Here is a 15,986-nt window from a genome sequence, read left to right as displayed (position 1 = left end):
ACCATCAGATGCCCAGTAGCTTCATATATATGTTACATAGGAGGGGACAGGGAGGCCATAAAAGATGTCATAAATCTTGTCCAGAGGAAAATAAACTATAATTCATATTTTAAATTACTTACTGGTGATATAGGATGGAACAAATTAATGTAATTGATCAATTAAGAGAAAACTGGACAAAGTTTTGAAAGATGAGCTGGTGAGGCAAGACATCTCAAACACCTTAAGAGCTATATCAATATTGTATAATAATAGACACCTTATTGGAAGAACTGAGGCAGAAGTAAGGGGGAAAGAATTTACAACCTTTCTTCCCCCATGCCCCTTCTAATTACTTCTATGGAATCCAACAGAGGAGAACCCCTAAAAATTGGAGCAACCAAAAGCTCTGTTAAGAGAAGCAAAGAAGATCACAACTGTGAGTCCCTTGGGTACATAGCTAGATTGTGCCTGATGAAAACTAAAGCATTTGACATAGCAACAAAATGTAGAACTTGTAAATCAACTAAGCACATACCCAGCAAATGTCCAGCACACTTCAAAGCAGAAACCAGGAAAACTTTGCTAGCTCCCTTTCCAAGAGCTCCAAAGGAGGACACTCAAGCAACTAGGAAGAGCTCAGTAGGCAATACCAGTCAATCCTTTTATCAGATCCAGATGCAGATCAGAGCAAGCACATACACCATTCAGTTCAGCTACCAAAAATATAAGTCATTGTTTATTTCTTAAACATCAGCAAGCATAGAACATTGACTAAAAAGGTTGCTGATATAAACCTAAATATTACTTTATTTGGAAGTAGTCACTATGGCTCTCAAAGCAAAAAACTAACATAACATAACATATGATATCTAATTTCACCAACATCTTATTTATATTTCCTTGGATGAAAGCTAATTAAACATTAGGAAATTTAATTGTATATATTTCTCATATCACATTATCATACTGTAGTTTTTTTTTCAAACAGTAAAATGTTATGAATATTTACATTATATTACAGGCAATCTTACCTTGTTTTATATTGTTTACTTAGTATTACTTACACATTTGTAAATGTCTAAGTAATATCGAGTAAGCAGCATAAAATAATTCCAAGATTTGAAAATCAATACAGCAAGTGTTTGCACCTTACTGAACACTTCTAATATATATTTAGTCTATATTTCCAAAAATCTGTTTGGAAACATAGGCTAATTATATATCAGAATTAAGTACAAACACTTGCTGTATTGATTTCAAAATCTTGGAATTATTTGGCACATATTTCAAATCTTGAAATTATTTGGGACATATTTATGCCTCAGGGTTATTGTTCACAATCTGAATGATTAAATTGTCCTCTAATATAAATTCTAATAGAAAAGAGTAGAATTTTAACCAACACTATCTGACAAATAATTTCAATCTGTCATAATATTATACGGGATGTCATGGGGTTCCCATCAATATATAGAATGTCAGAGCAACAATAAGTAACAAACAAAGAGGAGATGAAAAAGTCTGATAGGCAGCTGAAGGCATAAAAATATCTTCATACTTGTAAATACTGACCACATGCTCCGAAACTGGTGGAGAATCTATATCATGCCGAGTTATAGAACCTAAAATAGATTAAACAAAAGAAAATATAAAAGAAATCATATTAACAATAAATATTGGAAATGCCATAAAAAAGAAGGAACATTTTACCCTATGTGGTGGTTTACATGTGCGTGTGTGTGTGTCTGTTTGTCTATCCCTTAAAAGTATTAGAAATAAATTCTTCAAAATATTAAGAAAATCCTAAAGAACAAATTTTGAACTGGAACTACAAATAGGTATAATTAGGCATAATTCCAGGAAGCATAAATGAAAAATATCATAATTTATTAAAAGATATGCTAACAGCTACAAAAATAAATTTGGCACAACATTGGAAAGGAGGAACTTTGCTGACAATACCAGACTGGGATGCCAAAACTGGAGAATATGCAGCAGTGGAAAGATTGCCAGTTTACATCCATCATAGAAATCTAGCCAAATTTAAGCAAGAATGGTTCCTGTATATACTATATATTATCATCATCAGCCATTCAGTCATGTCCAACCCTCAGCCACTGTATGGATTAGGAATCTCCATGCCCCTCAACCTCACACTGCCTCCTTTAGATCTGCTATAGTCATCCCAGTGTCATCCTTTATAGTGTTCAGCCAGTGAGTACTAGGGCAGCCTCTTCTCCCTTTTCCAGCATGATTGACTTTTTGAGTGAGTTGGCTCTCGTGATATGACGAAAGTATGACAGCAATCTTGGCTTCAAGTGGTATTTTTGGTAAAGTTTGGTCTAGGACAGGGGTCCCCAACCTCCACTCTGCGGCTTGGTAGTAGGCTGTGCCTCATTGGGAACTAAGCTGCACAAATGGTGAACGAGCATGCAAGCACACAAAGCTCCATTTATGCAAGTGGCAGGTGCATTTGTGAAACCATCCCCTCTGTCCCCTGCCACAGCTGGTCTCAGAGCCAGAAAGGTTGGGGACCGCTAGTCTAGAACTTCTTTGTTATTTTTGCAGTCCCTGGAATGCATAAAACTCTCCAACACCACAGTTCAAAGATACCCACCCTTCTCCTATCTGCCTTTTTCAGAGTCTTCAAGTTTCTCAGCCATAAGTAACAAACTATTCATTGTATTGCATGGCAAATTTAGAATATTTAAAACCTGCTTTTAGGAACAAAGTTGTGGAATCAATAGGATAATGAATGAAAGGATTTAAATTGATACTAACAATAATGTATAATGTAAAGTTTAAGTATCTAAGTTGTGGTTAGTGGTTAGGGAAATAAATGGAAGGAAAGGGGAGAGAGTTTTCTGAGAATGTATTTAAGTCTTGTTTATATTTAGTTGTTTCTCTTTTTGTTATTCAACTGTTGTTATCCAATGTAGACCATTTTTCTTTCATAATTCTAGAAATATATATTTTAAAAAAGAAAAAAATAATGGAAACTGTTAACTACAGACTGCTTACTTATAATTGTGATTTTTTCCATTGATCTTGTATGCATTTACATTGAGCAGGAAATTGCACCTCCGCCTATTCTCTTGTTGAACTTAAGTGGTTGGAACTCAACCCTTAACTGCCTAAATATTTGTGTCCACTTAAACTGCCTTGGTTTTTCATTGCTACTTAACCTTAAGATCAATATGGCAATACAAGTAGTCCTCAATGTACAACCATAATTGAGCCCAAAATTCTGTTGCTAAGCAAGATAGTTGTTGTGAGGATTGCCTATTTTACAGCCTTTCTTATCACAGTTGTTAAATGTATCACTGTAGTTATTATGTTAGTAACACAGTTGTTAAGTGAATCTGGCTTCCCCATTGACTTTACTTATCATAAGGTTGCAACTGTCATAAATATGTGTCAGTTGCCAACCATCTGAAGTTTGATCATGTGATCATGGGGATGCTGCAATAGTTGTAGTTGTGGGAAATGGTCATAAATCACTTTTTTCAGTGCTGTTGTAAGTTTGAATGGCTGTAAGTTGGGGACTACCTATATAGTTATCATGTGGGGAACAGCAGGGTAGTCTGAATATACACAATAAAAATTAAGCAACTAACAGTTATTCTGTGCATCATATCATATTAAACCGCCTAAAGTCACTTGATAGTGAAATGGGCATATAAATTTAATACATAAATGATGGGAAAATATAATTGCCTAAAAAAAGTAGACTTCAAAACATGGACTCATTGACTGACAAAACAAAGTACTTAGTTCATGATCTGAATTATTCCTCAGTAAAAGAATATCATCTTTTCACTGCTTTGAATCTAACTAAAAATACACACCTTTTTGAGTAAATGACTGATGACTGGTACCATGCATTTGGCTTATCATGGGTCTGATATTGACAAGACAAAGAAAGCTAAAATTTTCTTTCTCACTTTTTAATTGTAAGCCTCCCAAAGTCTATTAGGTGAGATGGGCAGTGTTGAAATGTGGAAGATTAGATATAGATAGATAGATAGATAGATAGATAGATAGATAGATAGATAGATAAGAGAGAGAGAGAAAGAGAGACAGACGGACAGATAGACAATAAATCACAATTGATGAAGTTTCTTGGATGAGACATAAAACATTTTCTTCTTCTTCTTTAAGGAATAAACAGTCCAGTTACCTTTTAAAAAAACATATTTGAGACAGTTAAAGGTATAATTTTGAAATATTAGTATTGGCAAAAGTTCTTTTAATTTATATGAAATTAATTAGACCAAAACTTTAGGCCAATGTTGATTATTTGACATCAAAGGAAAAAGAAAATGGATGGACTTTACAAACAAGGAGATAATTATAATAGATGGGCTATGTGTGTCAGAGCTGCCATCCTTTGTTCACTTCTATTCACTTAGATGCCAGTCTGTCAAACTTTATGGGGAGAGGGGATCTCATGGGGAAATCAGAAGGGGAACCTGCACGCAAGATATGGAAAACTAAACGTGATAGTCATGCTGTCCTGAGATGTCTGAAAACCATGGTTCTGGGAATGGAATGAAGCACTTATCCATCTACCAACAACAACAGGGAACATTATTAAAACATCTTTTCTAAATGTGACTGGACAATGGGGAGGGGTAGCTTGGGAAGAGCAATGCAGCCTGGGTGCTTTCAGTGCAGCAAGAAGGGCCACCAAACGGTCGATTGCTCCTCACAATGCCAGACCCCCATCGTAGCCTGAGAAGCACCTAAGAAGGCCAAAGCAATGTTTAAAGGCAGAGAGGGAGCCTTGAGAGGAGTGGAGATCATAGAGTTCACTCTATCATACAGCAATAGCAAAGATCCTACGATCAGAGGCCCACCAGTAGATCAGGACAAGGACAGCAGAGACACAATCTAAGTGGCCCCAACATCCTAGTAATGATCCAAGTAGAGCTAACAGTGGCTTCCTCAGGGTGCAAAGATATAATAATAGCCCTGCTGGACTAGTTAACCCAAGTGTAGTGGAGAAGCTTGGACTGCAGCTTCAAGGAGCAAAAAAATCCCAGCAGCTTTCACACAGCTCACAAGTGGGAAGGCCAGCAATGTTTATGATTATGCTGATAGAAGCAAAGATGGGGAGCCATGAAGTGGTTATTTGATTTATCATGATCCTGGGCATGGACCACACCATGGTACTTGGACTGGCATGGCTGCTAAAACGGAATCCATCCATAGACTGGAAAAGGAAAGCATTGAAAATCCACCCAAAATCCTCAGGACAGGAAATCACAGAGAAAGTGAAACCATGTAGCCATGTGCGGCTTATTAAGAAAGCAAAAGGAAAAAGCACAGCTTCAGACTAAGAGCAGGAGGAGGCAATTAGCTATTCCTAGCGAATACCAGGGACTGGAGGATGTGTTTAGTAGATGAGAGTTGGATGTGCTCCCCTCCCCCCACCATCCCATGGACTGTGCAATAGAGATCTTACCCAGAGCCAAACTACTAAAGGCCAGACTTTACTCGATTACATCCAGAGAGTTAGAAAAACTCCAGTCTTTCATTGAAAAGAATTTAGCCCGAGGTTCATCCAACTTGGAAAATTATGCATGGCTGCCTGACCCCAGTACTGTTTCAAGAGAAGAAAGACTGGTCTCCTAGAATGTGCAAGGATTACTGCAGGCTTAATGCAATTTGCATGGAAAATGTGTATCCCTTGCTGTTGATGAAAGACATGATGAACCAGTTGGCAAAAGGAAAAATCTTCCCCAAACTACTATAGAGTTTGTATCAGGGAGGGGGATGAATGGAGAACTGCCTGCTGGAGTGTTTCCAATTTGAAGTCTTCCCACTCAGCCTACAGGGAGCCCTGCCATCTTCATGGAACTAATTAATGAAGTACTGGATGAACACCTATATAAGGCTGTCCTAGTTTATCTGGACAACATTCTGATTTACACCAAGACCATGGACGAGCAGGTTAAGTACATTAGGACAATCTTTCAGAAATTGTGCAGCACAGCACATCTCTATACCAACTGGACTACTTGGGATACCGTATCTCGCATGAAGATGGACCCAGAGAAAGTGTGAGCAACATTCGAATGGGAAGCTCCTTACACTAGGAAACAATTACAAAACTTTCTGGGGTTTCCAAAAAGCAATTCATCATTGCTTTTGCCCAGGTTACATTAACAATCACCAATTTGCTAAAAACCAAAGGGGCGAGTAAACCACGACTGAGTCAATCATTCAAAAGAACTATGAAGTGCCAAACAGCTTTTGTAAAGCTCAAAAGACTTTTCACTGCAGAGCCCATCCTTAAACACCCAACCTGGATAAGCCGTTTTGTCATTCAGGTGGATGTCAGTGATGTCACTGTAGGGGCTGTCCTCCTCCAAAAAAACCCAAGGGGTCCTGTAACCATGCACCTACACTTCTAGGAAACTCTCGGAAGCTGAGTGCAGATGAGCAGTATGGGAGAAGGAAGCCTATACTGTATGCTGGGCCCTAATGATTTGACAACATTTACTTAAGGATAGTAAGATTTCTTTTGAGGTGTGGACGAACCACAAAACTTAGAGATACTCAGAATACCATGAAAGCTCTCTCTCCCAAACAAATGAGGTGGGTGCTGTACTTTCACTAGCTTAATTTCTCCCTGTGCAATTTGCCAGATGGTGATAGTCCCTGGCTGACACATTGTCTCGACAACCACAATACAACAGAACCAGGGAGAAGTTGTTAACTCCATCATCCCTTCACAACAGCTCTTGTGATTACCTGGGCAGAAAACACGGTGAAACCCCAGCTACCCGATTACCTCACTCAAATGTTGCAACACTATGCAACAGTTTAATGTGGATAGGGATCAAGTTCTACATCCCAGCAACTTATAGAATTCTAATACTACAATGCTGCCATGATTCCAAGACAGACAGACACTTTGCATTTGTAAAAATCTCTCTCTCTAATAAACTGAAAGATAAAAAGGATAAGTACAAAAATGGAAAGAGGGAGACATAACTAAGGCAGAATATCAGCAGATAGCCCAAATCAGCAAAGATGAAGTCAGGAAACCAGAGGCTCAGAATGAACAAAGACGTGCAACAAAAGTCAAAGATAATTTTAAAAAGATTTCTTTCAACATATAAATAACAAGAAAAAAGTTAAGGAAACTTTAAGGTCCACTAAAGAGAGAAAATGGCAAGGAAAATAACAGGAAGTAGAGAGAAAGTAGAGCTGCTTAACCTGTTCTTTGCATTATGTGAAAAGAAACTATATCAAAAACCTAACTGTAAAAGATACAATAAAAATTAAAATTAAAATAAGCAAGAAAATAGTAAGAGAACACCTGTTTGACCTTGATGAATACAAATCACCAGCGCCTGATGGATTATATCCTTGAGTTCTGAAGGAGCTGGCAGATGTTATCTCAGAACCATAGTACAATATCTTTCAAAAACCCTGGAGCATCGGGGAACTACCAGAGGATTGGAAGAGAGCTGATGTAGTTCCCATCTTCAAAAAAAAAAAGGGGGGGGAACAGACACAGAAAACTACTGCCCAATCAGCCTAACATCAATACCTGGGAAGATACTGGAAAAAATAAAAACAGATCTGTACACACCTAGAAACAAATAAAGGTATAACTAGTATCATAGGTTTGTTAAAAACAGATCATGCCAAGCCAATCTTATTTCATTCTTGGACAAAGTGACTAAATTAATAGACAAGCAAAATGCTGTGGACATAGGATACTTAGACTTTAGCAAGACATTCGACAAAGTAGACCACAACCTACTTCTTGGTAAACTAGAAAAATATGGATAGACAGCATCACCACCAGATGGATTTGTAACTGGCTGACAAACTGTATTCAACAAGTAGTCTTTAATAGTACTCCATCTACAGGGAGGAAAGTAAGCAGTGGGGAACCACAAGGTTCCATCTTAGGCCCAGTACCTTTCAATATCTTCATAAATGACTTAGATGAGGGAATAGAAGGGGAACTCATCAAATTTGCAGATTACACTAAGCTGGCAGAAATAGTCAACATCCCAAAAGACAAGATCAGAATCCCAAAGGATCTTGACAGACTTGAAAAATGGGCTCTATCCAACGACATAAAATTGAATGTGGAGAAAAGCAAGGTTTTATACCTAGACAGGAAAAACCAGAGGCACAAGTATAGATTAGGTGAAATCTGGTCCAAAAACAGCAATTGTGAGAGGGACCTTGGCGTTCTAGTAGACAATCACTTAAACATGAGCCAGCAGTGTGCAGCAGTTGCCAAAAAAAGCTGTATAAATCTGTTGTATAAACAGAGGCATAGAATTAAAATCACATGAAGTATTAGTAACACTTTATAAATGCTTAGTAAACTGCATCCAGTTTTGGTCACCACATTACAAAAAACATGTTGAGGTTTTGAAAAGGTGCAAAGAGCAATTAAGATGATTAAGAACCTGGAAACAAAAAACATATAAACAGTTGTAAGAATTTGATATGGCCAGTCTAGAGAAAAGAAGGACCAGGGGTGATATGATACCAGTATTCCAGTATTTGAGGGATTGGCACAAGAACAGGAAGTAAACTTATTTTTCAAAGCATCAGAAGTCAAGACAAGAAACAATGGATGGAAACTAATCAAGGAGAGAAGCAACTTGGAATTAAGGAGAAACTTTCTAACAGTGAGGACAATTAACCAGTGGAACAGCTTGCCTTTAGAAATTGTACTGTAGGTGCTTCATCACTGGAGGTTTTTAAGAAGACACTGGACAAACATCTATCTGAAATGGTATAGAGTAGGGGTCGGCAACCTGAAACACTGAAAGAACCATTTGAACCTGTTTCCCTCACAAAAGAAAAAAATGGGAGCCGCAAAATGCGTGCAACATGGGGCTTGATTGAAGAGTGGAGCCTAAGGCGAGACATGCACCGGCCCTGCCCCTGTCCAGCTCTGGTATGGACTGCTCTGCCATCCTGGCTTCTCCTCCCCTCAGAAAAGACTCTGATCTGATTGGTTGAAAATCTTACATTTAGTAGGACCCCTATTTTGGTGACCAAGAATGAAAAAGGGCATAGAAATGTGGCTAGCTGCCCTGTGTGCATCACAACTCAAAATGCCACAGTCTCCTACAGCCAGTGGCTAGCCCTACTGCTCCTTGGAAGGAAATCGCCATGGACCTTATTATAGAACTATCTAATAGTTCAGGCAATATCGTCATACCAATGGTCACTGAGCTTTTTCCCAAGCAAATATACTTAACCAGGTCAGAAAATTCCCCTCGGCATGAACCTTAGCCAAACTCTGTGCAACATGTTTACTGACTCAAGGGTGCCCCAGAGAGGATAGTTTCTGACAGAGGAATATAGTTTACATCCTGCTTTTGGAGCAAATTTTTAAAATTATTGGGAACATCCCAAGGGCTTAGTTCCTCGCACCATCCCCAAATGAATGGAGGCTGTAAATGGTGTCCTAGAACAATACCTCCGTTGTTATGTCAGCTATCAACAAGACAATTTGTCTGACCTCCTCCCTTTCAAGAAGGTGGCCTATAACAATGCCATGCACTCCAGCACTGGATTTGCACCATTACATGTGGTGATAGGGCAAGATTTTGTGGCTATACCAAAACTCCCATGGCAGACCCCCTAGGATAGCTCTCTTGCCGACTGGATGTCATCCGTACAAAATTCTTGGCTGATCATTTACAAAGTGCTCCAATATCTAATTCTATGGAAGCATTTCCCTACTTCTGAATCCAAATGGATCCCATGTAAAATTCACTCGCCTCACTCAGAGTTTCCACAACCAATATCCTGACAAGCCTAAATAATTCCTAATTTTTCTTTCCATTTTCTCTTCTCTCCCCTCCAGATTTAGCATTTGACTGGAGAGATTAAGAAGGTGAAAGTGAGAACTGACCTTTTGGAACATGAAATGGAGAAGGTAAATAATTTGCTGGAAGCTGATTTGGACCAAAATGCAATTTTGGAATGTCAGATACAACAGTTCCAATTAAGATTTTGAGCTATTCCCAAACAGTCAGGAGAAGATATTAGATTAAGGATGGTTAAAGTCCTGACTCAGCTGACCAATTGGGAAGAAAAAAATATGAATCTAGAGATAGATAACATGTTTCAGAGTAAACTCCAGATTTGCTACTTGAGAAAACTACCAAGGGATGTGTTAGTTCACTTTATAAGAACAAGAAATCTTGTTTTGGATTGGCATTTTAAATCAAAACTGAGAATGGAAAGTGTGGATGTTATTGTGCTGAAGGAAATCCTGTTGAGAATTTTGAGAAAAAGGCAAATCTATGCTTTTCTTATCAATAGCTTAAAGAAGAGAAAGATCCCCTTTCGTTGGGATAAACTCAAAGGAGTGATGTTTTACCTAAATCCTTCTCTGATCATAACATAACCAGTGTTATGATAGCCAGAGGTTGAATTATAGATGGAGACTAAATGAAGTTATTTTGTAAAAGGAGATTGTAAAAAGATATTAAAAGAGTATTTTGATAATAATTTAGGTAGAGAAACTGTTTTAACAACTGTGTGGAATGCAAGCAAGGGTGTTATGTGGGGTTATTTTACACAGTATAATTGTCTAGATAAGAAGAAATCCCTAGAAAAGATGCAAAAAAATATTAGATGAGATAAGACCGAAAGAAATTGAGTTGCAAAAGAAACCTATGGATGTAAAAATTTCACATCAAATTAAATTGTTGCAACAATTGTCTCCGTGTTAACAGTTCAAGAAATAGAAACAAAAATGAAGTATGTGAAACATACTTGCAAATAAACCAGGGAGATAGTTGGCATATAAATTAAGGAAGGAAAGGAAAAATGGAATTATTGAGAAAATTTGTGAAGGGGATAAGATAATAATTAATAATGAACTTGTTAAAAGATTTTCCATAATTTTTATTCTAACTTGTATAAAAAACAGGAGTTAGATAGGTCTAAAATAGATGAACATCTTTTAAGACAAAGATTACTTCAGTTATCACAACTCCAGAGCAACTAATGAATGACCAAGTAACAGCCTTCGAAATATCAGAAGCTATTAAAAAAATGAAACCAGGTAAAGTTCCAGGACCAGATGGCCTTACAAGTCAATACTGTAAGTGCTTCGAGGAGGAACTTCTACAGCCACTAAAGGACATAATGAATGATATACTTCAGGAGGGAAGGATACCCCAAACATGGAAGGAAGCCAATATTGTGTTATTACCGAAGGAGGGTCAAGATCCTACAAAGACAAAGAATTATAGACCAATTTCACTATTGAACAATGACTATAAACTGTTTGCTGCAATTTTGGCAGAAAGACTAAAGAAGATTTTACAGGTTCATGAAGACCAATCTGGCTTTCTACTAAAAAGACAGTTAAGGGACAATGTGAGGATTGCTCTGAATATCACTGAATACTTACAATACCACAATGAGAAAGAGGCAGCTTTAATATTCCTAGATACAGAGAAGGCCTTTGACAATTTAAATTGGGCTTTCATGTTTAAAGTTCTGGAAGAAATGGACTTTGGAGTGAGCTTTGTTCAAGGAGTTAAAGCTATTTTATACATTACAGCAAGCAAAAATTGTTATTAATGGTGATTTGACTTATCCATTCAAAAGGGTATGAAATAAGGATGCCCCTTGTCTCCCTTGTTGTTTATTTTGGTGTTGGAAGTTTTGAATAGAGACATTAGACAACATGAGAGAATAATGGGTATAAATATAAAGAAAGAAGTTTACAAATTGAGGGCATTCGCTGACGACTTGATTATATTCCTACAGGACCCCAAAAATAAGACAGAATATATGTTGAGAAAATTAAATGTTTGGGGTTCTAGCAGATTTTAAAATAAATAAATGGAAAACAACAATGTTGATCAAGAATATGTCCTCCCAGAATGGTGATATATTGAGTAAAAGGTCTGGTTTCAAGATTGAGAAAAAGGTGAGATATTTGGGGGTTATGCTGACAAATACAAACACAAAATTGTTTCAAAATAATTATGTACCTCTTTGGAATAATATAAAAAAGGATTTACAAAGATGGGACAAATTACATTTATCATTACTGGGCAGAATTTAAGTAATTAAAATAAATATTTTACCAAAGATGCTTTTCTGTTCCAGACAATACCAATACTTGCAATGGACATTCCATTTAAACAGTGGCAGAGGGATATCTCTAAATTCATATGGCAAGTAAAGAAACCAAGAATCAAAGTTATTGCAAGATGCCAAGGAAAGAGGGGGTCTGGGTGTACCAGATTTGAAATTGTATTTTGATGCATGCTGTTTGGTTTGGTTAAAAGAGTGGGTGAATCTCCAGAATAAGAAGCTGCTTGATTTGGATGGCCATGAATTAAGGTTTGGATGGGATAGGTATTTATGGTACAATAAAGTGAAAGTAAATGTTCATTTTAATAATCACTTTATTAGACGCACCATATTAAGAGTTTGGAATAAGTATAAAACAAGGTGTTTTTTTTTATGAAATTGCCCCTATGGCTATCTCCCCAAGAAGCTTTTTTAAGAAAAGAAATGGTGATGAAACAGATCTGGTGGATATATGATAAAATAGTATCTTTCAATTCTGGAGACCCCATCCTCAAGTCTAGGGAAAAATTAGAACTAGAAGGTCACGCTTGTCACTGGTTTACATACCAACAAATGAAGGAAAGATTTAAACTAGACAAAAAAGGCCATGGTTTTGAGTTTGCTAAAAAAGAATTGGACACCCTATTACAGGGGTGTCAAACTCAATTTCATTAAGGGCCGCATCAGCATTGCGGTTGCCCTTTGGGGGCAGGTGGATGTGGCCAGGTGGGTACGGCCTACTGGGTGGGCATGGAGGGAGTGGGTGTGGCCTACTGGGTGGGCATGGCCAGCTCTACATTGTTTGCGACAATGGTGCCTGTGGGGGCCTGGGCAGGAGTGGGACAGATCTGAGAGTCTTTGGCAGAAGGGGGTGGGATCAGGGCAAGTGCCAATGTATGGTCCACTGGAAGAGCCTCACTGTTCCTCTCAGGCTATGGGGGGAGGCTGGATGGTGGTGCAGGCTGTCTGGAACCCTGGGCAGCAGAGGTCAAATGCCAAGCCTGGCCCTCGAGCACCCGTGGCACCAAGCCCAGCCCCACTTCCCCGAGGGGGCGCCCAGCTGCACTTACCTCCTCCTGAAGGCTGCTGCTGCTGTGCTTGCTCTCCTTAACCAGATTGTTCATGATGGGTACCAAGGCAAAGTCAGAGGGAGGCCCATTCCCTCTCCATGGGAGGAGACCCAGCTTTGTAACCAAAGCTTCCTTAGCAATAGGATGGGAGACCCCCAGGTTAAGCCAGGAGGAGGGGGCAAGGGGATGGTGAAAGGGCAGCAGGGAGGATTAAGGCAGGACTTCCCTCAGACCCTCCCTCTCCTTTCCTTCTTTCCTTCCTAAGTACAAAGTGGTGGGAAAATATTTGAGATGACGGAGGGAGAAAAACAGGCAAGAAAAGCAGCTGGGGAGGTATCACCCTTCATGAGGAATGAAGAAATGCACCATCGCCTGGAAGTGGCCAGCACTTCACATATCTTCACATATCTTCACCTACTTCACATATCTGGCTTGGTGGGCTCTGGGGAAGGGGATGCCATGAGCAGTGTGAGAGTCAATGTTACCTGCGTAATGCTGCCCAGCCCCCAGCCTGCCCAGTTTCGGCAGGCAGCAAGGCGCTCTCCTCACAGTGCCAAGAGGTTGAGCCAGGCAGTGCGAAGCTTGCCAGCTTTGCACTTTGCTGCCTGCTGAAACTGGGCAGGCTGGGGGCTAGGTGGCATTGCACTTCTCATCAGATTTGCGCCACCCGGCTCAGCCTCTCGGCGCTGTGAGGAGAGCACCCCACTGCCTGCCAAAACTCCTCCCCCAGAGCCCATCAAGCCGGATATGTGAAGTAAGCCAGAACCATTTGCTGGCCACTTCCAGGCAATGGTGCTTTTCTTCATTCCTCGCAAAGGGTGACACCTCCCCAGCATGCACCCAGGGGGTGGGGCCGACGCAGCAGGGGCTGGTTCCTCACTGTTTCCAGACGGCCATGTGGAGCTAAGACTGAATGCATTTCAGCATAGATGGCCACCACAAAATTGTACATTGTCTCCCTCCCAGCCGGCCTGGGCCAAGGCCAAGGCAGTGGGAGCCGTTCCCTCACTGTTTCCAGGATGGCTTCGCGGGCCACATGAAACCACTTTGAGGGCTGCATCCGGCCCCCGGGCCTTGTGTTTGACATGCTCTACTGTGTGTTTTGTAAAAATACATAAATTAAGAATTAATTGATTGGTTTGATTAAGTGCCATCAATTTTTATTGACACTTAAAGACCACATAAATTTTCTCTAGGAGGAGGATAACCAAACAAACAAAAAATGAACTTACCCTGAATTGCTGGGCCCCAAGCAAATAAATAGTACCAACTCAGATGGAGATCTACGATAGTTTCATCCCTGGGAACCTTCACTGGGCGCTTAAATCGACATGTGACACGATTATTTTCAAAAATACCTTCTTCATCTCTGGCAGGGTTTCTTTGGATTTCTTTTGCCCACTGACCAACATTGTAGAAGTGATGTATTCTGACTCTTCCATTATCATCATGAACACAGGCCATAACATCATCTCCACCCTAAATTGAAAAATGAACTAAGAATTTCACTTGAAGATTTCTACTGAAGTATGAAGATAGGTAATCTTGGCATAAGTGATCTCAGTATTGGGGAATGAGTCAGATTATAGATGAGAGTCAAATTGCTGAGATGTTATAATTGTATGAGAGAATATCATGCTTCTCCTGCCTGCCGCACTCTACTTCATTCAAATCCTCCAACCTACCTACCTTCTCTGCCATCTCTGCCTTTTGGCCACCCTGCACTGTGGCACTGCCTCCCTCTGCTGCCCCCCCCCCCGACTGATCCTGGCTGTCTTGTTCCTCATGCTGCTGCTGGGGTGCATCTGGCCCAGGCAGCTGCTGGCCCTTTCAAGGGAGGAAGAAGATGGCAAAGTTCAATTAAGAGCAATGGGAGATAGCAGAAGTAGCTGATGATGGTGTTGGCAGTGGATTGCCGGACAACCAAAAGACATGAGGGTGGGCACCATGAAGGCCTTGCAAAGGCTTAACTAAGGGACAACAGCTGACTCAGATGGACATGTCTTGTCAGCAGTGGGAGCAAGAAGACAGCAAAGCATAGATAGTAGAGATAAGCAAGACTCAGGGCAGTCAGAAGGTCAGAGATGGGAGGAGATAGGCAGTTGGAGTAAATTAAAGTGTATGTTGTGGTTGAAAATGGGGAAACACATGAATTTTGATCATATAATCTGGGGTACTGCAATTGCTGTAACTCTGAGAACCAATCATAATTACCATTTTTCCAATGTCATAATAATTTTGAATGGTTGCTGAATGGTCATTGAGTGAGGGCTACCTATGGGTACTGACATCTTTATTTGTAACCTTACAAATAAAGATGTCAGTACCCATGACTGGTGCTTAGTGCACCTATCAGCTGTATGAAAGCAAGTGTGGCAATGGATATGGAGCCATCAGAGCTGGTTGTTAAACATTGACCAAGATATCACTGATTATATTCTCCTTGTAGATAAAGTTTATTAGTTTCATTGAGGAAGGAAGGAAGGAAGGAAGGAAGGAAGGAAGGAAGGAAGGAAGGAAGGAAGGAAGGAAGGAAGGAAGGAAGGAAGGAAGGAAGGAAGGGAAGTGCAGGGTTCCCCATTGTAAAGTGGGTGAGAAGGACCCCTATTGACTGACTGCACTCCCATATCCCACACCTACCTCTTTACCTTTACCCCTTGCCTCTATCCTCTTTGTTTTTCTGCCCAATGGTTGCCCAGTGGTTAGGCTGGTGGCTGAAACTGTTGCCCTGATGCTGGTTGACACTGAAACAAGTAAAGAGTTCAGCAACTAGCGATCAGAGCTAGGCTAAAGTCATAGAACTGAGGCCTAGAGCTAGGGAGAAGGAGAAGGGACAAGCAA

The 15,986-nt window shown here is 39.9% G+C and overlaps 1 protein-coding gene across 7 annotated transcripts in view; it reads right to left on the bottom strand.

Moving 5' to 3' along the window:
* FRRS1L (ferric chelate reductase 1 like) overlaps positions 1-15,986 on the bottom strand; it is a 244,869-nt gene that overhangs the window by 105,658 nt on the left and 123,225 nt on the right. For 5 of the 7 annotated variants that reach the window (XR_005555308.1, XM_039332048.1, XM_039332075.1 and 2 more), the window contains exons 4-5: positions 14,378-14,624; positions 1,555-1,604 (exon numbers count right to left, since the gene is read on the bottom strand). Coding sequence is in view for 6 of the 7 variants with exons in the window: in XM_039332048.1 (XP_039187982.1) it covers positions 1,555-1,604; positions 14,378-14,624 (297 nt within the window). In the remaining variant the exon portion in view is untranslated. Of the gene's footprint in view, positions 1-690; positions 1,605-14,377; positions 14,625-15,986 lie in introns of those variants that run through there. The other 2 variants (XM_039332039.1, XM_039332087.1) reach the window with 2 other exon arrangements.

Source organism: Crotalus tigris, unplaced genomic scaffold (assembly GCF_016545835.1).
Source record: "Crotalus tigris isolate CLP2741 ecotype Arizona unplaced genomic scaffold, ASM1654583v1 scf7180000017623.1712378, whole genome shotgun sequence".
Classification (NCBI taxonomy): domain Eukaryota; kingdom Metazoa; phylum Chordata; class Lepidosauria; order Squamata; family Viperidae; genus Crotalus; species Crotalus tigris.
Note: the sequence above shows the minus strand (reverse complement) of the source record. Positions and strands in the feature narration are given on the sequence as shown.